The sequence below is a fragment of the Panthera onca genome, chromosome C1 (assembly GCF_046562875.1).
Source record: "Panthera onca isolate mPanOnc1 chromosome C1, mPanOnc1 haplotype 2, whole genome shotgun sequence".
NCBI classification, from domain to species: domain Eukaryota; kingdom Metazoa; phylum Chordata; class Mammalia; order Carnivora; family Felidae; genus Panthera; species Panthera onca.
In genome coordinates this window covers 190,360,101-190,385,088 of record NC_138346.1, presented here as the reverse complement: position 1 = coordinate 190,385,088, position 24,988 = coordinate 190,360,101, and the positions used below count along the sequence as shown (strand labels likewise).

The window sequence follows — 24,988 nt, the reverse complement described above, 5'->3', positions numbered from 1 at the left end:
TCCTGGGGGAGGGACAGGGGAGCTGGGAAGCTGGGATACAGGATTTGCTAAAGTATTGAGGGCGAGGTCACCCCTGTGGTCCTTGGGGCTACCTCACCTTGTCTCCTTGTCTGTCCTGTTTGTCATTTGGGATAAGGGGGCTGAGATGTCACTGGTGTGTGTGTGTGTGTGCGCGCGCACGTGTGTTGAGGCAGGGGAGGGAGGACCGGGGGTGGACTAGTGAGAGGAGTTCTCTGCCCTGCTCTTCGGAGGAAAAGGGTGCCCAGCTTGTGTGGGGACCTAGTGCCAAGTTTAGGGTGAGGTGTAGGAGGGTCCAGGCTTCAGCAAATGCTTGGACCTCAGGCTGGAGTCCTGTACCTTCAGGAGGGGCTGAGGCCAGTAGAATGCTTCATTTGGGGGAACAAATACCCAAATCAATAATGGAGCACTGGGATCGGTCACTCCCTGAAAATCAAAGGCTCCCATCCTTGCACGGGTCCGAGGTACCCACCATGCCCTTTCCTGCTGCTTGGGGTGGCCTTGCTGGCCTACAAAGCTGTGAGGCTGGGAGTGCCCAGGGGTACTCAGATCAGATCAGATCTGAGCCAGTCTCCCCTAGACGTCCCGAGTGAAAGTGGCATGAGTGAATGTCACTTCTGCTCTAGTGATCCAGGTCCCACAGACCTGGGAACCCCTGAAGGCAAGAACCAAGTCTTTCAATCTTTCATTACCAGTTCCTGCCCCAGGCTAGCCCACCGTGGGTAGCAGGTCTCACAGAGGACCTTCTGTGCTCTGGGCCTTGGCAAGACGCTGGGTGTCCCCAGCTGGGACATGGCTGAAGGGCTCTGCCCAAAGTTACACAGCAGGTCACCATCCGGTCTTCCCACAGATGTTCCTCAAACGTGCCTCCCCTTCAGGAGCCCCTGCCCACCCTGCCCCGACAGTGGCAGCAGGGAAACTCCCATCCTAGTTCGTATCCAAGTCGGGGGCTTTTATTTACAGAAAGGCCTGGATGGATCTCGGGGAAGGGGTGAGGATGGGAGGGGATAATGCCAGGAAGAGAGGGGAGATGGGTGTTTAAATACTCAGATGGGAGGGAGGCAGGGAGGAAGTAGTGGGCTGGCTTATGGATGGCCACCTCTGGGGAGTCACCCACCAGCCATCACCCAGCAAGTCCAGGGGAGGAAGATGGGATCAGGGACAGGCAGAGACCTCAGTCCACCTGCCCCAAAGAAGATGGCCCCTGGAAGATGGCACAGATTAAGGAGACATTTGTTTTGGTAACTTCCGAGTCGTGCTCCAGGAAGGAAAGCCACCCATCTGCTTTGGAGCTGGGACTTTCGGGTGACACTCGCCCTGTCGGTCTCACCTTTTCATTCCAATGCCCTCCCTTTCCTTCCCCCATATTTTAGAATTTCCTTTTTCTCAGGACTCCTGGGTCCCAGATGGAAGGTCCTGGGAAAACTGGCTTCCTGGGCTGAGGGATGGGGTATGTGTCCATCCAGAGGGAACCCAGTCCTTTCCCCCCAGGGTGCCCACCGGGCTCTGTCCCAGCCTCATGCTCATGGCCCTTTGATGGATCCAGGTTCTGTGAGGCGTGCAGAGGCATAGGCCGAGGCTCCAAGGCAGGCCGCAGGCTCACAGAAGCCTGGCAGCCCCATGGGGCCTGGCAGGCCTGGTCGGCCTGCTTCTCCCGGGGCCCCTGGGGATCCTCGAGCTCCATCTTTGCCGTTGATTGCTTGGCCGGGCCGGCCAGGGAGTCCTGTGAAAGGGAGAAGACCGGGACATCAGGGCCGCCTCCTGTCTCTGCTGGCTGTAGGATTCTCAGTCCCGTTTTTCAGGGAAGTGGTGGGGGTGGGATGAGGTCAAGGATGAGGCCAGGAAAAAGGGACTGCCCCAGACAGGTTCTGAGAGAGTCGCATTATCCATTACTCCCACCTCCCAATTAGTGAATCTTGGGAGCAAATGCCTTTTCATTTTCCTACATGAAGCAGATTTTGGTACAAGCCAGGATGTCCTCAGAATCTCAGCTGTCTGGTTCCCAGCCAGACCCCACCCAGCAGCTCCCGGGTGCTCCACAGGGATGCAAAAGCTGGATGTACGAGAATGAGCTGGCTGAGCAAGAGGCCGCCAGGGCAGAGACCCAAGTGTCTGCGGGTCCTGAATCCCAGAGCTGAGGGACAGAACTGCCGCTCGGCAGGGCCAAGGTCTTACCTGGGATCCCCGGGGGCCCGGGCATCCCGGGATGCCCACGTCCCATCTCTCCCCGGTCACCCTTCTCGCCGCGTTTTCCTGCGGAGAAAGAAAGAAGCCTTCACTTTTCACAATTGGAGGATGTTTTTTCTACTTTGGTTGCTATTTCATTTCTATTTCACACACAGCAATTATTCCTGTTTTATGCTAGTTTATAATAGGGGAAAGTTGGAAATGTCTGCAGAACTGGTTAAATAAGGGAAGGTCCAGACAGAATGAAAGGCTACAGCCAATCAAGTTCATTACAGGAAAGCATCTAATAATAATAATAATAGCTAATATTTACTATGTGCCAACTCTACGTAAATTACCTCCACATGTAATCCTCAGGACAATGCTATGAGGTGGTTGTTATTAACATCCCCCATTTTAAAGATGATAAATCTAAGGCCCAGGGAGATTATCAGGTAACTTGTCCAAGGTCTATAAGGAGAAAGTGGCAAAGTCTGGACAGACACCTGTCTTGTGACTCTCAAGTTTGCATGCTTTACTACTTTGCTAACTTACCTCCCCGCTTCTAGAGACATGGAAGGATGTTTATGGAGTACCACTAAGCAAATTTATAACAACACCCCCCCCCCCCAAATACCCAAGTTATAAAATAGTACATTCATCTCCATCAATTTTCTACTGAGAAAGCAAGCCCAGGAGTCACATATGACTTCTGGAAAACTTTGCTGAGGGAGTGGGGGAAAGTGTACCTCATCCGGAGAGGGGGAATGATGAAAGAGAAAACAGGAGGCTGAGCCATCAGACCACACAACCCATAACCCAATTGGGGTCTGGCCTTGGCCAAGTCCATACCTGCCCAGTCCCCACCCCCACCATAGAACAGCACTCACCCTTGGGCCCTGTATTGCCAATCTGACCCACGGCTCCCACGATGCCAGGAACACCCCGAGGGCCAGGATGCCCGTGGGGTCCCTGCTTGCCTGGGTACCCAGGAGGTCCAGGGGGTCCTGGGGGACCCATCATCCCGACCGCACCCAGGGCCTCCCTCTTGGCACTCACAGCGACCTCTGCCAGTTGCTCTGGAAGGGAGGGAGGGAGAGGAGAGGTCTGTGAGATGGGGGTGGGCTCAGTGAAATGGGAAGGCAGAGCGTCCCCCACGAGCCGGGCCCCTAGGTGTGCAGAGGAGAAAGCCCGGTGTTTAATGTCCATTCCCCCCGGTTTGCAGAAGTCAGAGATCCAGCGTGGACAGATGTACATAGGTCCCCGGCCTCTTGGAAGCAGAGCTGGAATGAGCACCCAGGCCTGCAGACCCTCGGGCAGGGCCAAGTGGAGCAGCTCCTGAGGGGTGGCGCCACGCCGGCTTGGACTGGGAGGAGGAGGGGGTGCTGCCCCTGCCCTCACCTTGCATCATCTTCATCATCACCGCCACGATGTGCTGGTCACTGGCATCTCGGCCCTGCGAGCAGAGAAGGCCTTCCAGGAAGAAGCCCCTGGCCGGCTCCCATTCTCCCACGGAAGTCTGTGCGGCATCGGACAGAAATCCCCCCCCCCCCCGCCGCACCCACCCCCAAGCCGTCCGAGGTGGGGCCTCAGGGAAGCCAGCTGGCTCCGGGGACTCCCAGCCTTTGAGGGGTCAGCCGCGCCCGCAAAGGGATTTCCTACCGGGAGACTCCCCGCTCCTGGGGGCCGACTCACCGCCACGCCCTGTCTCCCCGGCAGTCCCGGCACGCCTCGGTCTCCAGCTAGTCCTCGAGGGCCGGGGGGCCCGGGGTAGCCCTGCACCCCCGGGGCGCCCGCATCCCCGCTGGGGCCCGGGTAGCCGGGTTCTCCGCGGACTCCTTGCTGCCGGGGTGGGGGTGGGGGTGGTGCGGAGCGGCGGTGAGAGTTCGCACGCGCCGGGGAGGGAGAGGGGGAGGGGAGGGGAGAGTGGGGGGTGGGAGGAGGAGGGGGTGGACAGGGAGGAGAAGGGGAGGGGAAGGTGCGGGAGGAGAGGGAGGAGGCCGGGACAGCAGCCGTCGCCGGGCAGCGGGGCGCGGCATCGCGGGGGCTGGACTCACCTGTCCCTTGGGCCCCGGCTCTCCAGACTCGCCCTGCAGGCACAGGGAAGCCGGGTCACGGGCGCCGAAGCCCCAGAGCCCGCCCCCCTCTCCGCCCACCCCCGCCCCGGCCGCCCCCGCGCGGCCAGCTCACCTTCTCGCCTTTCTCTCCCGGGAGACCGGCCACCCCCCGGTCGCCCTGCAAATTGAGCACAGCGAGTCAGAGCGGCGACGGACCCCCACCCGCCGCCGCCGCCGCCGCCCGGAACGCGGGGGGAGGGGAGACGCTGGTACTCACCACGCCGCCGCGGGGTCCGGTCTTCCCTGGGGAGCCCTGCAGCAAGCGGGCAGCCAGGACTTGGTGAGTTCCCCTCTCCCGGGACGTCTGGATCCCCCCCCCACCCCCGCCCCCCGCAACCCCCGGTCCTGGCCACACCCCTCTGCAGCTCCTCCCTGTCCCCCAGGGCCGCCTGGGACCCGCCGGACATATTTTTCCGCGAAGATCTGGAGGGCTGAGGAAGGACCTAACTGAGCTCGAGCCCCCCCAGGTCCTGAAGCCTCTTGCCCAGGTATTTTCCAGCCCCATTTGGTACCTTGTCTCCCTTGATGCCTGGCAAGCCTTGGGGCCCTGGAATTCCGGGAGGCCCCTGCTCCCCCTTGGGTCCCTGAGGAGAAAAGAACCCAGAGTAGTGTATCAAATGAGGTGTCCAGACATGCTCCCCACTGCCCATCACAGCTGGCCGCCTCCACTAACCTGCCGTCCTTGAGGGCCTGGCTGCCCCACCGGCCCCCTCTCACCCTGGTCACCCTGAAATGGAAAGAGAGGATGACACACAGGCCAGAGGATGACACACACCCCCTCCTCGGTCGCCCCCTCCAGACCCCAGACCCTGCTGGTCAGGATGCCCTCCATTCCTCCACACCAGCACTGAGGTCCTTTGCTCCACTTTACAGACCAGCAAACTGGGGCCCTTGCCGGGAAGGCCTCACAAGGCTGGGCAGGACTAGGCAGGTGCTGGAGCCGTGGATAGGACCCAGATCCTGGGTCCAGAGGTGCCAGCTGCTGCAAAGGCCCCCAGGGAGGGACCACTGTGCCAGGCACTTACCTTCTGCCCCATGATGCCTCGGGGTCCGATTTCTCCTTGAGGTCCTGGCTCTCCCTGGGGGACAGAAACTGGGAGTGAGGCAATGGGCCTGGTGCATCCCTCCCTTCCACGGCTGGCTAACCCCTACCCTCCCTGGGTCTCAGCTAATTCACTTCATCATTTATCCCCTGTTCTTTGGGTCCCTGTCCTTTTCTTTCAATAAGACCCCACGTGGTTGTAGTCAGTCATCATGTGGTCATTTATTTAATATCTGCCTTTTCCACTAAACTGTAAACTCCATCTGAGTACGAGACTATCTCAGCATCTAACACAGTTGCAGGTAATGGTGAATGTTTATGGAATGAATGAATGAATGAATGAATGAATGAATGACTCTGCTGGATTCTTAGCCCCAGTCAATTTGGCCATCTGAGGATGTCATACCCATATAGAACAGAACCAATCCCGCCATCACCACACTGTACATAGAGAAACAAGGACCCAGAGTGGAAAAGGGGTGTCTCCCTGGGTCAGTGGGTCAGTGGCATAGCCCAGACTGGCATTCAGGCCCCCCTAAACTAGGGCTTCACCCCACACTCTCACCCAGGTTGCATATGCTGAGTGCAGGGTCTTCAGACCTGGGAAAGGGACTAATGCAAGAGCCCTGTGTCAGGGAAGGGACACTTACCTCCTTCCCAGGAGGACCAGAGAATCCAGGGAGGCCCTGCTGGCCTGGCTCCCCCTGCAGGAAAACAGTTTTCAGGTCAGTCTGGGGGGTCTAGTCAAGCTCTTGATCTTGCAGAAACCTGATGAACCCTAAACAGAATCTAGAACCAAATGAGTTGGGGAAAAGGTGTTCTTGGTCAGGTCTTTTGGAGTCCATTTATTTTCCTGTTTGTTTCTCCTCTGGTTGGGAGCCATGCCATCCTGTTTCCACAGAGGGCTGAGGGGGGAGCGGCAGGAAGGAGGTGCTTGGGCACTGTTGTTGAGCCGGGGGTGAGGCCTGGGCCTTAGGGTCTTTTAGCCATGCCCCTGGACCCTGCCCCCCAGGCTCCCTTGCTCAGACGAAGCCAATCCTGTCCCCAGCTTGAGGTCACCTTACCTTGTCTCCAGGGCCTCCTTTTGTCCCAGGCTGGCCCGGCACACCCTGGAGAAAGAAGATGACATCAGTTTCTATCCTGGCACTGGGGAGCCCCAGGCACCTCCTGCTTTACCTCCCATCCCCATTTCAGATCCCCTCCCTTCCTCAGCCCTGGCTTGTGGGAGCTGAACAACAGAAGGCCCGGCCATGGCATCACAGAGTTGACTGTACCCTGAGCCCTGGTGGGAGAGGACGGGGGTACAGAGGGGCCTATAGTCTATGGGGAGAAGAGAAGCACCCTGTGTTCACAGGCACATGTAAATGACTACAGGAACACAATCTGCACACAGGCATGTTATCAGGCTTTGGCCTCAGCACCTCCAGCAGGGAGGCAGGGGGCGTCCCATGGACTGGGCTTCCAGAAGGTGTGCGATGGAGGTGGCCCTGAATGGTGAGAAGGCACAGAGAGGTAGGGAAGGGCATTCCAAGCAGAAGCGCCTGCAAAGGCCTGAAGGTGTAGGGGTAGAAGAGGCAAGGCAGGGTTCCCTGAGAAAGGAGAGGACACGGAGGGGCCGTGGCTGGTAAGGATGGAAGGGTATGGTGGGGTCAGATTATGGTGGCCTTGAATGCTAAAATGAGCTGTGAGGACAAGCCTTGTAGCTGTCCTGTTCACAACTTTCTCTGCCTCTCAGTGCACCCTGGGGACTCAGTAACCATGTCTTGAATGACTGGATGGAATGACTTTCCTGGAGGCAGTGAGGGCCATGAAAAGTGCCTTAGTGGGAAATAACCAACATGGAGAATTGGAATGATCAAAGAGAAGGCTAGAGCAACTGTCCAAATGATGAGGCCTAAGCCAGGCCGGAGCCACAGAGGTGGTGATGAGGTCTGGGCTGGGTGGGGACAAGGACTAGAGCAAGATCCCTGGGTGTGTGGATTTCCACCTCATCAACCACTCATGCCACCATGGGGAAGTGGGCAACACTGAGCAGGAGAAGCAATTTGCCCCTGGGGCCGCCCCTGGGACTCCACCCCGTACTCACCGCCAGGCCCTGGTGGCCTTGGTTTCCTGGCCGCCCCGCCTGTCCTGCACTGCCCTGGGAGAGACAGAGAACCAGGGGCACAAGTTGAAAGCTCCAGCTAGAGGTTCCATGGCTTCTGCCCCCGTGCAAGTAAGGAAACTGAGGCCCAGAGGCAAGCAGGGATGCGTCAGTGGCACACTTGAGGATCCCAGGCTCCTACGCCTCCAGGATCAGTGTGATGAGACTCAGGGCCTGAGCTGGGAGGGACCCTGACCACTCCCCAACTCTACCGGCAATCCCCACTCATACCTTCATGCCAGGTGTGCCTGGGGTCCCATCCTTGCCGTCGATGCCTGGGGGGCCCTGCTCAGAAGGAAAGTGGGGAGATGCCTGGGGTCAGGCCACCCACCCATGTCCCTCTGTGACAGCTGCAGTCAGTGTGTAGGTAGGAAGTGGGTCTGGTTATCTCAGGAACCCCCACCAGCCAACTGAGTGGGGGGGGGGGCAGAAATGGGAAGAGGATTTGGGGTGATGGGCCACAGTCCTTCCTCAGTGGATGACAAGTGTCCCAGATTGCTGCAAGCTTCCCCAAACCTCTGCTACATCACCACCCCATTTACAGGTGAAAGAACTAAGGCACAGAAAGAGGGCCTCTCCCAAGGTCACAGAGCCAACCCGCCAGCAACAGAGCTCAATCCAGAATCTCAGGCTCCTCGACCTCTGAAGCTTGGACAGAGTTGACCCCGCTCTCTGTCTGGGTAAGCCTGGGCCACTTACGGTTGCTCCCTTCGGGCCTGTTATTCCCTGGGGTCCTCGAACACCTTGGCTGCCCTGCAAAGTAGATAGCAATGAGGTCACCTTCGAGATGCTGAACCCCTGTCGGGCTGATCAGAGAGGGGAGCGCTGAGAACAGGGACCTCCAGCTCTCAGGGTCCCTCTTGGCACAGGCCACATTGCGCAGGGGCTGGAGAGGAGGGGCCTGAGGCCCAGAGGGGAGGGAGTAGAGGTCAGCGCCAAGCTGATGGGACTGGGCTGGGCTGGGCTGGGCAAGTGCAGGGATAGGAACTGGCACTCACTGAGACCTCACCTGGGCTCTGAGCTCCACTTATATGAAGGAACACAACCAAATACAATGTGTGGACTTTGGGTCTTGATTTGAACAAGAACCCTGAAGAGACATTTTTGAGACGATTGGGAAACACTGAACATAGATTGATATTAAGGAATAACTGATATTTGCTGATATTAAGGAATAATTGATAATCTTGTTGGTATGAAAGTGAATGATATAATTATGTGAGGAAAAGCCCTTATTTTTAAGATATACAGACAGAAGTATTTAGGAGTGAAATGACATGCTGTTGAGGCAAAGATTTGCTTGAAAATATCAACAACAGGGGACCTGGGTGGCTCAGTCAGTTGGTGCCCGGTTCTTGGTTTTGGCTCAGGTCATGATCTCACAGTTCGTGGGATCGAGCCCCGTGTCAGGCTCTGCTCTGAGCATGAAGCCTGCTTGGGATTCTCTCTCTCCGTCTCTCTCTGCCCCTCCCCCACTAGAGCTATCTCTCTCTCCCTCTCTCTCTCTCTCAAAGTAAATAATATTTTTTTAAAAAAGGAAGGATATAAAATATCAGCAACAAAGTGGTGAAAGTGGTGGATTGAATAGGGCAAAGTGTCAATTTGGGGAGACAGGTATATAGAAATTCAGCGTATAATTCTCTCTACTTTTATATGTGTTTAAAAACTTAACATAAAAAACTTTTAAGAAAGTTTAGTTACTGCTCGGTTTTTCTATAAACTCAGAACTGCTCAAAAGAAATAGTCTATTAATTTTTTTAAAAAGTTAGGAGAACTGGGATATAGACCAAATCCCATTAGCCCCATGGCTGATTTGCTGGAATTTCATTGTCTGGCCACAGCGAGCGTGGGACTGGATCCTATGCCTTCTCCCAAATTGAATGTGATCAGCACAGGCTGGGCTTGCAGGAGTGGGGGCTGGTGGGGTGCCTGGGCTCCCAGCACAGAGGCTCCTGCCCCGCACGGATCACTCGCCTGCGCAGACACACAGGGTAACGCACACACACATGCACGCACTTGCAGACACACAAAGTACAGACGCAGAGTAACTCACGCACACACCCCCATGCATTCGCACAGACACTCAGAGTAACACACACGCGCGCACCTGCAAAGACACACACAAAGCAACACGTCCGTGCGCACCCATACAAACACAGAGTGACGCACGCACACACAACCATGCATCCGCATGGAAAGAGTAACACACACACAACACACACACACACACTCGTATAGACACACAGAGTAATGCACACGCACGCACACACACTTGCACACGAGCCGTGGGTGGCCCCCCCAGTACTCTCCAGGGACCCTGGCTGGACAAAGGGTGGCTGAGGACTCACCACATCGCCCTTCTCCCCGGCTCGGCCTGGCGGCCCCCGTGGACCTTCCTCACCCTGGCAAGAAGGACAAACAGGCATCCAGATCACATGGGCTCAGCGGGGGCCCCACTCCCTTTGCAGCCCCAGGAGCTCCAGCCTGGAGGAGGTATGTGTGCAGGAGCAAGAGGACACTTACTGGTGACCCAGCAGCACCAATGGAGCCCACCATGCCTTTGTACCCACGAGGACCCTGGGGAGAGAAAAGAGTTACAGTCAGTTCTGGCTGGACCCCAGAGGCCAGGGGGCTGTTCATGACAGCTCTTGCAGGACACCTCCGACTTACTTACCGTCTCTCCTTTGGGTCCCTCCATGCCTGGGTAGCCCCTGATGCCCTGGGGGCCCTGTCAAGACACAAGAATGACAGCAATGGTGATTTCAAGGCTCCTCTGAGGCGGGCAGCATAGTCCCTATCTCAGAGAGGGGACACTGAGGCTCCGAGATGGGGAGGGACTCACCAGGGTCACTCAAGGGGACAGAGGCAAAACCTGGGCCTTAGCTGAGTCTTCTGGCTGACAGCTTTGGTGTCTGTCCCTCAATTTCTGACAGTCAGCCTCCCTCTCTCCACCCAGAGACTGGACACAGGCATTTCTTTTACAGGTTAAAGGCCAGAGCAAGGGAATGGCGCCACTAAGATCCCTTAGGATGAGGAGAGGGGGGTCCCGGGAGGAGCATTCCTTACCGGTGGTCCAGGGATGCCTTGCTCTCCAGAGGCACCCACGTCTCCCTTGGGACCCTGTGGGGGCAGGAATGAGTGATCAGACAGGCAGGCAGATCGAGAGAAAAACATACAGACATCCAAAGATACCATCCCTTTCCCAGAAAAAGCAGACAGGAAGGACCCTAGAACCCGTGGGAAAATGGAGGCCCAGCAAAGAGAAGGTACTTGTCCAGAGACACGCTGACCTGGAATATAGGCCTCTTACTTCTCAGCTCAGTGCCAAGAGACCCACAGGGAAAGGAGAAGGGATGAAGAAGGGGCGGTCCCTGTAAGACCCTCTTCACACACACCTCTGTAGCCCTCTGTTCCTCATACTCACGGGCCTCCCCTGGCGGCCAGAATCTCCCAGAACCCCGCGTTTGCCAGGATGCCCCTGAAGGGAAGGAGGGAACTCAGTGTGAGGTCACCTCCCAACCACCTGCTCTGCCCTCCAAGGACTTGGGCCAGTAGCTCACCTTCACTCCCTGCAGCCCTGGGGGGCCTTTCACACCCGCCGGACAGTTGGTTGGACACTGGAAAGAAAATCCCGCCAGGTTCTGTGGTCACTGGCCTGCCCTGTCTTGCCAACTCCCAGAACCTCCTCTCACCCCACTTGGCTGAACCTCCGTGGGGCAACCCCTCGCCATCCCACTGACTCTACCTCCAAGGCCGACCCACCCCTTCCCCACATTAGACCCGCCCCAGGGCCTCCTCTCACCAAGAAATCCGCACTGCCTTCCAGACCCTGGATGGTTCCTGGGCGGCCCTGAGAGGAGATATATGGAGATGAAGCCTGACCTGAGCCTTTCCCACCTCAGGCTTGTGCCAAAGACCCTCGTCCTTCCCCATGCGGGAAGTCTGGGGACACTTACCGGTTTGCCAGGTGGCCCCGGGGGCCCTGGTGGCCCCTCTGGTCCAGGATCCCCCTGGAAACAAGATGGGCCAAGATCATACTCCTGTCCAGCTCTTCCAGGGTCACTCTGCCCCCTCCTCCAGTTCCCGATACTGTCCTGTCCACCCTGTCCTCCAGGTCACCTTCTGAGATCTGAGATCTTGGGGAGATAAGAGGCCTAATTGCAGGGAGTGGCCCCAGCCCTTGGCTTTCCTGAACTACCTACAGCAAGGTGGGCTCAGCGGGAGAGGCTTCTGCCCCAGACCTGAAGGAGCTCTTGCTGGCCAGAAGCAGGCCCAGGAGCTGCTGCAGAGACACTCCAGCTTGCCAGCTTGGAGGTTAGAGGGCAGGAGGCAGAGTGAGCAGAGGGGTGGCTGGGGCTCACCTTGGGGCCTGTGATTCCAATCTCACCAGGGAGGCCAACAGGTCCAGGTGGTCCCTAGGAGGAAAGCTGTCACTGGCTAGGATGCCTTGGAGGTTTAGCCCACCCTGATACCAAGGTAGGGATAGGCACCTAGAAGCCCCTTCTCCACTTTTACTTTGGAACCAAGCCCAGAGAGACTGACAACTTAGGGCTTTAAGGGCCATAGAACCCCAGAGGCAGCAGGTAGGCCCAGAGTGAGCTGGCCCAGAGTTCTCTGGGAAGTCTGCCTGTTCTGGACACCATCACAGGATGCTGGCCCCTCCCCTTGATGGCCCGTCCTTCTGTATCCTCCATCCCCAAGAGTCCCAGGGACCCTGTCCCATCCAGAAGGACTTACAGGAGGTCCAGCAAAGCCAGGGCCCTGGAACAGAAGGAAAGGAAATTGGGTTCATGGCTCCTTCTGCAAGTCCCCCCCTCTACCCACAAAGGGTCCCTTGAAGCCCTTGCAGGTTATTATACTCACTGGCAGGCCAGGGGGACCTGGGAGGCCGGGCTGGCCCTGCAAGAGCAATGGGAGAGGTTCAGAGGCTGGGGTCTCCTAGGTCTCTGCTCCTCTCTACCACAGCCCCTTCCTTGGATGGCCCAAGCTGAGTCCCCAGCAGGCCACTTACCTTGACTCCAGGGATCCCCATGGGGCCAGGCTCCCCCTTGGCTCCAGTTAGACCCTGGGGAAGAAACAGAAGGTAGGTTAGTGAAGGGCAAACTTGTTCCCTGAACCACGGGAGAGGGCAGGGCCTGGTCTCTCCTGGGCAGGCCCCAGCTGCTTCCCACCTCACTCCATGAAGGTCAAGTGACTGCAACACTGCTTTCCCCTCCCCCAGTGCTCACAGCAACCCTGGGAGACAGGAAGGCAGAAGGAATACTCTTTTATGAAAGATGAGAAACCAAGGCCCTAAGATTTGTCTGCACAGGCCTCACACCTCCCAGCTGAGGAGCCTAGAAGACCTAAATGTAGGTCTGGATTGGCCATTTTCTTGACGTCTGTCTGCCCTTGGCAACTTTTTCCAAGACTTAGTGTTCACATCTCCAAAATGGGTTAATCATGTTTACCTCTCTGGATGGATGTGAGAACCAATATGCCAGTGGAAGGCAATGTGCTTCTTAATCTTTGCAGGTTGTGGAAAATTTGGAGGGGTCCTGGTGGCTGTTCATAGCCATGATGACCCTCTTGAGCCAACAGGGCAAAGGCAACTCATGGGACCTCTTTCTCCTCCCATCTTTTAGTGACTGACCCAGGTGTATTCCTCAATCAGATGACTGTCTCAATGGTTCTGGCTGTGTCCAGGAGCCTGTGACCTTGGGGCTCCCGGGAATTCTGTGGTATCGACGAATAATGTTCCTCTCCTGCATTGCTCCTGGGGCCGCGAGGGGGTAGTAGGGAAGGGAATGGGGAAGGAAAGGACAGCTCCATGCACAGTGTTCAATCTGCTACTTGGAGGCTGGAAATGTGAGACTAAATCCTGGCTGCTACAGATGAACAGAACCCCTGTTTGGACCCCCATGTGCCTGTGATTCATGCTCCTGGGGTGGCTGTGGGGTCACAAGTCATATGGAGGTGAAGGGAACTCATAGCTATAGTCTCCACCTTGCTGCCCTGCTCTGAACAGAAGAGAGAGAAGATGTCAGAATTGGACTCTGGAAGTCAGTGAGTGGAGCTCTAACTGGCTTTACCAGACACTCAGGTACTCACATCAATCCCAGGCTTCCCGTCTGGCCCATCTGGCCCCGCTTTGCCAGGTTCTCCCTTAGGTCCCTTAACAACAGAGGTGGGGCAAATATTAGCCAGAGGAGGGCAAGAACTAGAAAGGTCAAAGGTCAAAGAAGAAAAAAAGCACTCACCGGAGGCCCAGCTTTCCCAGGGGGCCCCTTGTCACCCTGTAAGATAGAAGTCGGTTAGACAGCACCCTGTGGCTCATGCTACCCCAAATGGGCAGCTGGCTGGCCCCACATCCCCTCTCCTCACTTTCTTCTCTTCTGTCCTGCATCCCCTCAGCCTTGCTTTTTTTTTTTTTTTTTTGAAAATAGCTCCCTTTCCCTCAAAAAAAAAAAAAAATCATAGATGGATTGAGACCAACCCCAGCCAGGTTGGAGAGCTGCTGTTAACGTGCAAGCGGGTTATAGACACACAGATGTTGGTAAGGTGCCAGTTAGAAGACCCGCAGATAAGGTTGTGGGCTCCAAGTTACCTCAGAGAGCGGGTGTCTCTTGGATTTGGGCAAGTGTGGGAGAAACTGGGACTTTCAGAAAAACATGAAAGGGAGGTGAACTGGGTGGGGAGCAGCTCTTTTCTGGACTGGGGTCAGGAAAAGAAGAGACTGGGGCAAGAGCAAGGACCAAGACGGCCTATGAAGAGGGTCGATTCATTCTGTTCCTAAGGCAGAAAGGATCTCCTTCCCCGGTGACAAAGGACCCATGGTGGAGGACAGCCAGGGCCTGTGGAGTTATATGCAGGCCGAGAGGACTTCAGGCAGTTCAGGGCCTGCAGCCGCCAGAGAGTCTGGCAGGGACCCAGCGCCCAGTGTTTGGAGGGTGGGGGCGCCAGGTTGAATAGAAGTCTGTCCAGATGGGTAAACATGGAGCTGACCTCCTGGGGGAGCCTCCTGAATGAGGCATTTAACCCTCACCATGCTAGGGAGAGCAGGGAACAAACCCTGCTGATTCTAAATCGGGGAGGAAAATGCAAAGGAAGAGACAGGAGTCTGGTTCAGCTGGTCAGCGGTCTGACCAAGGCTCCCAAGCCACCCTGAAGAAGAATGCAGACGTGCCAGGGGGCAGGGCAAGGCGTCTCCCACCCCCCCAAAAAAAGGGAGAGTAGGGGTGGGGGATAAGGAATCGCTTTGAGCTGCGGCCGGCAGACGGAACAGCAGCTCCTTGTCCGCCGGCGGCTATAACGGGCTTTGCATCTCTGCGCTAGTTTTGAGGTTTCCCAGAACAAACGGGCTCCTTGTGGCGCAGGCCGGCGCCGCTTACTGACAACAGGGGGCGCTGCATCTCCAGGCACCCACCCCACCGCCGCCGCCGCTCACAAAGTTCGCCTTTGTCCGCGGCCTCCCCCCGACTCCGCCCCCCCACCCGCCCAGGTTGGAGACTTACGTCGATGCCGTCGGATCCAGGCACTCCCGGCGGCCCTGGGGGGCCCGGGGGCCCAGGTTCTCCGGGCGGGCCTCTCTGAAAACACAACAGAGGGGCGCAGCCCTCAGACTGTGCAGGGAGCCGGGCGTCCCAGCGGCGAGCCTCCCCGGGAAACGCAAGCGCCCTTGCGTTTCTTGAGAACCTAGTGTGCACCGCACTGTGTACCACTACATGTACCGTCTTTTGGAACGCTCAGAACTGTCAGGCGGATACTATTACGAGCCCCAGTTTGCAGTTGAGGAAGCAGGCTCAGAAGGATTATGAATCATCACAGAGAGTAAGTGGTGGAGCTGGGGCCGCCGGTCTCCTTCCACCGGACCGCGCTGCCCTTGGGCTGTCGCGGTGGGGAAGAGATGGAGATGCCGACGGCGCAAGTGAATCACAGATGGTAGGCGAGGCGGTGCCCAGCAGTCTGCTGGCTCCAGTGAACGGTTGCTCGTATTATTCTTTTTAGATGAACAACAGGTATACATGGTGAGTAGGTACCCCTCCCTCTCGCTTGAAAGGAAAGTGGGGGAGGCGCAAGGAGAGGGGGCGTAGGGGAGGGAGGCCCGTTCTCCCTTCCCCTCAGAGCAACCCTCTCCCAGCGCCGTTCCTCCCTCGGGTTGCCCTCGTTTGGGGGCCAGCCCCGACCCAGGCAGGGGTCGCGCGCCTGCCTGGTGCCCGCGCCCTCCCCTGGCCGAGAAGTGCCAGGCTGGTGCCCGGGCCCGGCCCCATCGCGCCCCTGTCCCGTTAGGCCCCCAGCACCCCCACCCCCGGCGGCCCTCCGCAGCGCGACGGGGGCGCGGGAGTGGGAGCCGGGCCGAGGGGCAGCGGCCGGGCCCGTCTGGCTGGAGCCGGGGCCCCCGGGGAGGAGGCGGGGCGGAGGCTCCGGAGCCCTGTGAATGGGCACCATTGTCTCCCCCGCCACCTGGGCTCTCGGGGCTGCCAGGACCGGGCGCCAGCTCCTGGCCACGCTGCCGGTCCCAGGCCGGGCCGAGCGTCCCCGGACAGGGTCCCTCTGGCTCCCCGGCTCGTCCGCCTCCCTTCGCGGCGCCTGGACGCGCCCCCGTGCGCACCCACCGAGGGGACGCGCGCCACGGGGCCGTACGAACCCGAGGGGGGCGTTAGGGGGGCGCCAGGGTAGCGGGCAGACAGGCCGAGCCCTTCACCAGCCTCCTGGGTCCCGCACCCCGGACCCCCCCACCCCGCACCCTGGCCCCGGCGTGGCGGCGGCCGCGGGACTTACGATCTGCGCCAGGGCGAGCACGAGCACCTGGAGGAGCACCAGGAGGCTGCGGGGGGCGGCCGCGGCGGCCATGGCGGGCGGCGGGGTCGCGGAGGACGGGTGCCCGGGTCCACGCTCGCACCGGCCCGCAGAGGCTCCGGGCGCGGCGGCGCTGGCTGCTCTCGGACGGGCCGGGCCGGGCCGCCTGGATATGCGGCGGGGCGGGGCGGGGACCCGCGGGGTCTGTCACCTGAGAGGGCCGGGGGAGGGAGGCCGGCGCCCTGCGCCCAGCTCCGCCCCGCTCCGTCCGGCAGCCAGTGCCCACCCTCTGCCCTCCGAGGAGCGGCCGGGGTGCAGGACCGAGACCGTCGTCCCATTTCTCCGGGAGGCCGTCCGAGGTCCCCCTCCAGCCTGACCTTCAAGGCCCAGCAACTTCCCCCGGACCCGCAGCCCGCGCCCCATCGCTGGCCGGGTGGTCAGCCACTTCTGCCTGCGAGCCCTGGCCTGGGTCCTTCCTCTCTCCTCCAGGAACCGGACCCAGAGTGAGTTTTAGGTTCTGCAGATCCTGTCTGTAACATAGGCACCACTTTGTTCAACTTCACACACAGTCAGGCCTCTTCTCTATGAGAACCTACCAAACCCTTCCTGGATCAGCCATCCCGTGAATACCCCCTGTCCACCTTTTCCTTCTTGCTTCCCTCCCCCCTCCCCCAACTCTATAGTGGAGTTAACTGTGCATCACCTCCAAACTCCTTCATTTCCCTCTCATCTCCCTGCTTCCGCCCCAGCAGGGAGATACGTCTCTTGGAGGTCACCAGTGGGGCCCAGCCCCTCTTTAGTAACCCTCTCTCCGCTCCCCCCACCCCCCACCGCCCAGGAGGCTGTTGGCTCCTGGAGCTGCCCTTGGCCATTCTCTCCTTGAAGCTTTCACCGTCCAGCCCTCCTCCTTCTATTGCCTTCTTCTATTGTCTTTTCTTCACTGCAGCTTTATCTTTAAGCACTGCAGTCTCTAGCTCTGGGCCTTCTTTCTCATTCGGGGTGATCTCCTCCACCTTCATGGAAACAGCCACCACCTTATTTACCAGTTTCCAAAGCCTACCTACCCAGCATCACCTCTCTCCCAGTCTTAGCTTCCTTTCCATTCACTTAAGTAATATTGGTAGGGTGATTTGGAATCAGACTGTCACTAACCATGACCACAGGCACCTGACACTATATGATGTCTCAGTTGCCTCATCTGTAAAAGGGGATGATGATAGTCCCTGTCTTACAGGGTTTTTGTGAAGATTGGATGAGATGATGTATATGAGGTACTTAACCTAGCAGACACACATACTAGGTGCTTGATACGTTTTCGCTTTTATTGTGATTTATGGAGGACACTTTCTTTACCATCCTGTACCCAGTATGAGGGAGAGGACCGCAAGATCAGCTAAAATAGTCAACTCTCTGGAACTTAGGAAAGTCCAACCCCATGGGGCACGTGGGCAAAGGGCCCTGAGCTTTGAGACGTGTTCCTGGAGCTTAGTTTGGGAGAGAAGGCTTGAGAGAATTTAATTGATCTGCCTAACAGAGTGGGAAGGAATTTGGAGTTTAGAGGAGGTAAGAAGAGAGGAGGAGGAAGTGAGGGAAGGATGATGGCATTGCCCAGGGTAGGAGGGTAATATTTGTAACAGACATCTCAGAAATGGGATGGCCAAAGTTGTTGTTGTTTAATTAAAAAAAAAAAATTTGGGGGGCGCCTGGGTGGCGCAGTCGGTTAAGCCTCCGACTTCAGCCAGGTCACGATCTCGCGGTCCGTGAGTTCGAGCCCCGCGTCAGGCTCTGGGCCGATGGCTCGGAGCCTGGAGCCTGTTTCCGATTCTGTGTCTCCCTCTCTCTCTGCCCCTCCCCCGTTCATGCTCTGTCTCTCTCTGTCCCAAAAATAAATAAAAAACGTTGAAAAAAAAAATTTTTTTTTTTTGAAGAGAAGACGAGTGAGGGAGGGGTGAGGTGGGGGCCGGGGAGGGGGGGGAGCAGGACACAGGATGCAAGCCTCATGCAAGGCTCTTTGGAACTCACAAACCTCAAGATCATGACCTGAGCTGAAGTAGGACCCTCAAGCGACTGAGCCACCCAGTTGCCCCTGTTGTGGATATATTTTTTAAAAATTTTTTAAATGTTTATTTATTTTTGAGACAGAGACAGAGTGTGAACAGGGGAGGGGCAGAGAGAGAGGGAGACACAGAATCTGAAACAGGCTCCAGGCTCTGAGCCGTCAGTACAGAGCCGGATGCGGGGCTCGAACCCACAGACCGCGAGATCATGACCTGAGCCGAAGTCGGACGCTTAACCGACTAAGCCACCCAGGTGCCCCTGTTGTTGATATTCTTAATATTTGTTTATTTATTTTTGAAAGAAAGGAAGAAGGGGAGGGGCAGAGAGAGAGAGAGAGGGAGAGAGAGAGTCCCAGGAAGGCTCCACACTGTCATCGTAGATCCCACGAACTGTGAGATCATAACTTGAGATGAAATCAAGAGTCAGATGCTCAACCGATGAGCCACCATGGTTTTTTGCTATTTAAGTAATCTCTGTGCCCAACGTGAGGCTCGAACTCATGACCCTGAGATCGAGAGTCACATGTTCTTCTGACTGAGCCAGCCAGGCGCCCCCAAAGCTGTTGGTTTTTACGTTGCTCATTTCTTCATCTCTTTGTGAGCTAAATACACATGGGCCTCGTGTAAGTTTTCTTTTGTGGGTGGAAATTACAGAAAGGGGATGCGCTTCACATCTGGATAGCACATATTAGTGTATTAGTTGTCTTTTGCTGTATAGCAAGTCACCTAAAAATGTGATGGTTTAAAGCAACAATTTCTTGGATCAGGAATTCAGGAGTGGCTCTGTTGGTTGGCTCTGACTCCGGGTCTGTCATGAGGTTACAGTCAGATGTGCCTGGGCTCGGCCTGTCTAGAACGCTTCTTTACTCAATGCATCTGGTTTCTGTACTAGGAAGCCTCCGAGAGCTGGGGCGGGAACAGCTGGAATTTCTCGGGAAGCTCTCTCCTTTATCTATTTGTGGGATTTCCACAGGGTCTCTCCAGCACAGCAGCTTCAAGGTAGCCGAACTTCAAACATAGCAGCTCAAAGAGAGAGGGACAACACCAGACCGAAGCAGAATTGCCTCTCAGGATCTAGCCTCAGAAGTCATACAGCATCAATGTCACTGCAGGCTCTTGGTCCAGGCAATTTCAAAGGTTTTCCCAGTTTCAGGGGAGGGAACAGAGACTCCACCTCCTGATGAACGAATGTCAATGTAACATTTTAAGAAGAGCATGGAGTGTATGTGTGTGGGGGGTGTGGAACCTATATGGGTGCGGCCATCTTTAGAAAATGCAACCTACCATACTTGGGCTTATAACCTGAACCAATTCAGTGGAAACTGAAGCTCAAAGCAGGCCCTGAGCAAGAGAAATTGTCCCACAAGACATGGACTAGAGGTTCAGGCCAGTCACATACAAATCTTAAGGAGCAGGGAAACTCTGAATAAGTGGAGAGTTGTATATCCACGTTCCTGGATAGGAAGACTCATTGTTGCAAAGATGTCAAATTAATTTAGGGGTACCTGGCTGGCTCAGTCAGTGGAGCACATGACTCTTGATCTTGGGGTTGTGAGTTCAAGCCCCATGTTGGGTGTAGAGATTTTTAAATTTTTATTTTAAAAATAAAATCTTAGGGGCACCTGCGTGGCTCAGTCAGTTAAGTGTCTGACTTTGGCTCAGGTCATGATCTCACGGTTTGTGAGTTCGAGCCCCACATTGGGCTTTCTGCTGTCAGCACAGAGCCCGCTTCAGATCCTCTGACTACCTCTCTCTCTGCCCCTCCCTTACTGATTCTCTCTCTCTCTCTTTCCCAAGATAAATAAATAAACTTTTTAAAAAAAAAATTTTTTTTTAACGTTTATTTATTTTTGAGACAGAGAGAGACAGAGCATGAACAAGGGAGGGCCAGAGAGAGGGAGACACAGAATCTGAAACAGGCTCCAGGCTCTGAACTGTCAGCACAGAGCCCGACGCGGGGCTCGAACTCACGGACCGCGAGATCATGACCTGAGCCAAAGTCGGCCGCTTAACCGACTGAGCCACCCAGGTGCCCCAATAGATAAACTTTTAAAAAAAGTACTAACTTCTAAAAATAAAATAAAATAAATCTTAAAAATTGATCTATGAATTCCATGCAATATCAGGCAAAATCGGAATGTAGGTTTCATGAAAGTTGACAAACTGATTCTAAAGATATTCTACTAGAGAAATTACATGAAAATAGCCAAGAAAATTTGAAAAAGCAAATGAGAAAGGTCTTTCCCCACCACAGATCAAAACATACTGTAAGGGAGTTGTTCAAATAGTGTTCTATTAGCCCAAGAATAGATTTTTTTGAAAAGAGAAAGACAAAAGACACACACACACACACACACACACACACACACACACACATTTATCACATCTGTTTAATTTATGGGAAAGGTCTTTATATTTAGTTTATGATAAAGGTTAAATTTAAAGTCATTGAGGAAAGAGTAGCCTAGTCAATACATATTGAGGCAACTGGATACATATTTAGAGAAAAATTCAAGTTAGATTTCTATATTAGTATACAAAAATATATTCCTGGACTAATTAATTGAGGACCTAAATATAATAATAACAACAAACTATACCTAAAGGAAAATGGAAAATGTTTCTTTAAAAAAATTAAAAAAACCCTTTTTTAACATTTATTTTTGAGAGAGAGGGAAAGAGAGAGCGTGAGTGGGGTAGGGGCAGAAAGAGAGAGACAGAGGATCAGAAGCAGGGTCCATGCTGTGAGCGCAAAGCCTGATTCCGGCTCGAACTCACGACCGTGAGACCATGTCCTGAGCCAAAATCAAGAATCAGGCGCTTAACGGACAGAGCCACCCAGGCGTCCCTACAAAAAATTTTTTTAGTTTATTTATTTTGAGAGAGAGAGAGAGCAAGCAAGCAAGGAAGGGGCAGAGAGAGAGGGAAGGAGAGAGAGAGAGAGAGAGAGAGAGAGAGAGAGAGAGAGAGAGAGAGAATCCCAAGCAGGCTCCTCACTGTCAGCACGGAGCCCGATGCGGGGCTTGAACCCACAAACTATGAGATCATGACCTGAGCTGAAACCAAGAGCCAGATGCTTAACAGACTGAGTCACCCAGGTGCCCCTGGAAAGTGTTTCTTTTAAAAATAATTTTGTGGTAAAAAAATTTTTTTAAATAAAAATAATTTTGTGGTGGGGAAAACTTTCCTGAGCAATACACAAAACCATGGAAAGATGCCTAAGTTTGACTTCATAACACTTTAACATGTCTTTACAATAAAAATGTATGGAGAAAGTTGAAAGACAGAAAAATATTTATAATATATATTAACAGACAAAGAACTAATATGGATAACACACAAAGAGGTCTTACAGATCAATAAGGCAAGCTCTGTCAAACATTTAATGGAATATCTCATTTGAATCTCCTACAAGCTTTTAGAGGATAGAAAAACAAAGAACACTGAAATTCATTTTATGGGGTTAATAATAACTTTGAGTTTCAAACCAGTGATGGGCAGTACGAGAAAGGAATATTAGCAGCCGATCTGTCTTATGAACACAGATGGAAAAATCCTGTTTAAAGTATTAGCAGATTGAATATAGTGAACTACTGAATGATACATCATGACCAAGTTGGTTTCATAGCAGGAAAATAAGGATTATTTAAAGTTAGAAAATCTTGAGGTGCCTGGGTGGCTCAGTCAGCTAAGCATCCAACTCTTGATTTCAGCTCGGGTCATGATCTCACAGTTTGTGAGTTTGAGTCCTGCATTGGGATGTGTGCTGACAGCTGGGAGCCTGGAGCCTGCTTTGGATTCTGTGTCTCCCTCTCTCTCTGCCTCTCCCCTGCTTGTGCTCTGTCTCTCTCTAAAAATAAATATATAAAAAAAAGAAAATTTAAAAAAAAAGTGGAAACAGGGCGACTAATGTAGTAGATGCTGTCCACGAAGTCAGCATGGAGCCCACTCGGGGGTCTCTCTCTCCCTCTCTCTCTGCCCCTCCCCCCCTTGCTCACTCACACACTCTCTCTCTCAAAATATACAAACTTTTTTTTAAAAAATAGAAAATTTATGGGGCGCCTGGGTGGCTCAGTCGGTTAAGTGTCCAACTTTGGCTCAGGTCATGATCTCACAGTTCGTGGGTTCGAGCCCCGTGTCGGGCTCTGTGCTGACAGCTCGGAACCTGGAGCCTGCTTCAGATTCTGTGTCTCCCTCTCTCTGCCCCTCCCAGTCGTGCTCTGTCTCACTCTGTCTCTCAAAAATAAATAAGTGTAATTAAAAAAAAAGAAAAGAAAAGAAAATCTCAGGGCACCTGGGTGGCTCAGTCGTTTGGGTATCCGACTTCGGCTCAGGTCGTGATCTCCTGGCCTGTGGGTTCGAGCCTGGCATTGGGCTGTGTGCTGACAACTTGGAGCCACGAACCTGTTTCCGATTCTGTGTCTCCCTCTGTTTCTGCCCCTCCCCCGCTCATGCTCTTTCTTGCTCTCAAAAATTTTTTTTAAATAGAAACTCTACTGGGGCATCTGGGTGGCTCAGTCGGTTAAGCGTCTGACTTCGGCTCAGGTCCTGATCTCACGGTCTGTGAGTTCGAGCCCCGCGTCAGGCTCTGTGCTGACAGCTCCGAGCTTGGAGCCTGTTTCAGATTCTGTGTCTCCCTCTCTCTCTGCCCCTCCCCTGTTCACGCTCTGTCTCTCTCTGTCTCAAAAATAAATAAACATTGTGCTCGCTTCGGCAGCACATATACTAAAAATAAATAAACGTTAAAAAAAAATAAAAAAAATAGAAACTCTACTAATCTAATTTACCACATTATTAGATTAAAGAAGAAAAGTTTAAGATCATCTCAAAGATGAGGGGAAAAAAAAAGAAACTCTGTTTTTGTCTTCCCACCTACCATAGTAATTTACTCTGCACGAACAAACCTGAAAATAGGAGCCCAAGAATCCCAGGTCCTGGACCAGAGGGAGCATTGACACCCCAGCCCCCACATCAACCTCATCTCTCCCAAAGAGTGCCTTTTCATCTGAAGGAGCTCAAGATTTCTTTTCCTTTTTTCAATAAAATTTTGTTTTAATCCTAGAGATATTTTATATTTGATCAGAGACTGAATCTGATTCATCCTCTGTTATCAAGCTGCAGGTGTCCACAGATTTTTGGAGAAAGTGACTGATCACTGAATCACCCCCAAGTTGGATCCATGGACTGAAGTTTTCCTCAGGACCTTCCCTAACCATGCCCTTCTCTCTCAGGGGCAGGTTCTCAGGACTCAATTTGGAGTAAATGACTAAATTCTCTTACACCTGACCAAACCCACTTTGTTTCCTCAGTCATTTTCCGAAATACTTACCTCCTTGCTTCTCCGTTTCCCCTCCCCCAACCCCACATCAAGTTCTCAGCCAATCTCCCATCCCAACCTTTCCACTGCGTCTTCTGGAACATTGGTTCAATGATTAGCAAATTATCTGACTGTTCTCAATTTCTCAGGGCACATTGTCCACCTCCAAGCCTGGACCTCCACATGATGCTCCCTGACAACCTGCTGTCCTGCAGCTGTCACAGATGGAGACGTCACATCCCTCAGGGTCAGAATGTGGGATCAGGATCCACATTATTTCTTTGAGTGCTTCTCCAGAAATGTGCTTGTAGGAGACTCTACTCCCTCAGGTGCCAACTGGTTCTATCACCCCTCCTCTTTTCTCTGGGTCCTTTCCCTCACTCACTAATGATTTGGGCACCTGGGTCACATCTTCCCCTCCTCTCAGGGTCCTGCCATCTGGGGCGCCTCACCATCTTCTTGGATGACCCTTTCAACATCCCAGATCCCATTGCCTTAACCACCTCATTTCTAGTGATCATCTCCTCAACTCCACTTCAGCCATATTCTCAAGGCCATACCTGGGGCGTTGGCTTCATTCAGAGTGCCTCAGCTCTGAAATATTAAAACCAATCAACCCTGGGATCCCTGAGCCACCGTGCAGGAAGTCTGACCATCCTGCTGGGGAGACTACACGGAGAGAGATGCCCAGCCGAGCCCAGCCTTCCAGCTGTCCACACCAAAGCCCCAGGCATTTTGAACCTTCTAGACCTGCCTGATCATCTGCTAAACGCCACCGAGGGCCTGAGGAAACTCCACATGGAACAGAAGAATTGCCCAGCTAAGCCTCAATTACAGTTGTGAGTTTTTTAAAAAAGATTTTAAAATCTTTTTTTAATTTTGAAATAATCATAAATTCACAAGGAGCTTCAAAAATAGTATAGAAAAGTCCCATGTTCCCTGTATCCAATATATCTCAATCATAGTGTCTTGCATAGCTATAGAACAATAACAAAACCAGGAAATTTGCAGTATAATTCAAGCACATTGTAATTTTCAGCAAACCTGTACTGGATGGGTTTTGGTAGTAGTTTTGTTAGTTATATGTTATAAATATATAATTTCTAAGTGATTGTAAATGGTATTTTATTTTATTTTATTTTATTTTATTTTTTATTTAAAAAAAAATTTTTTTTTAATGTTTATTTTTGAGACAGAGAGAGACAGAGCATGAATGGGGGAGGGGCAGAGAGAGAGGGAGACACAGAATCGGAAGCAGGCTCCAGGCTCCGAGCCATCAGCCCAGAGCCCGATGCGGGGCTCGAACTCACGAACCGTGAGATCGTGACCCGAGCTGAAGTTGGACGCTCA

General features: G+C 54.0%; 1 protein-coding gene and 1 long non-coding RNA gene across 2 annotated transcripts; one reads left to right on the top strand and one right to left on the bottom strand.

The window, feature by feature from the left end:
* Positions 1-949: 949 nt before the first annotated feature.
* On the bottom strand, positions 950-16,414 carry COL9A2 (collagen type IX alpha 2 chain). Its single transcript, XM_060626487.3, has 32 exons — positions 16,247-16,414; positions 14,980-15,054; positions 13,726-13,761; positions 13,577-13,639; positions 12,498-12,551; positions 12,350-12,385; positions 12,224-12,247; positions 11,848-11,901; positions 11,443-11,496; positions 11,289-11,336; positions 11,047-11,103; positions 10,911-10,964; positions 10,553-10,606; positions 10,161-10,214; positions 10,010-10,063; positions 9,835-9,888; positions 8,186-8,239; positions 7,718-7,771; positions 7,430-7,483; positions 6,408-6,452; positions 5,994-6,047; positions 5,327-5,380; positions 4,975-5,028; positions 4,814-4,885; positions 4,519-4,554; positions 4,375-4,419; positions 4,242-4,274; positions 3,880-4,026; positions 3,586-3,640; positions 3,075-3,263; positions 2,194-2,271; positions 950-1,741 (listed from the first exon to the last, which is right to left on the bottom strand). The coding sequence occupies exons 1-32, from the start codon at positions 16,316-16,318 to the stop codon at positions 1,542-1,544; spliced, it is 2,067 nt and encodes a 688-aa protein (XP_060482470.1). The 5' UTR covers positions 16,319-16,414; the 3' UTR covers positions 950-1,541.
* LOC132673724 (uncharacterized) lies at positions 4,477-24,654 on the top strand. Its single transcript, XR_009608169.3, has 4 exons — positions 4,477-4,581; positions 4,685-4,789; positions 8,031-8,166; positions 23,788-24,654. It is a non-coding gene; the product is annotated as an uncharacterized LOC132673724 (long non-coding RNA).
* Positions 24,655-24,988: the final 334 nt, after the last annotated feature.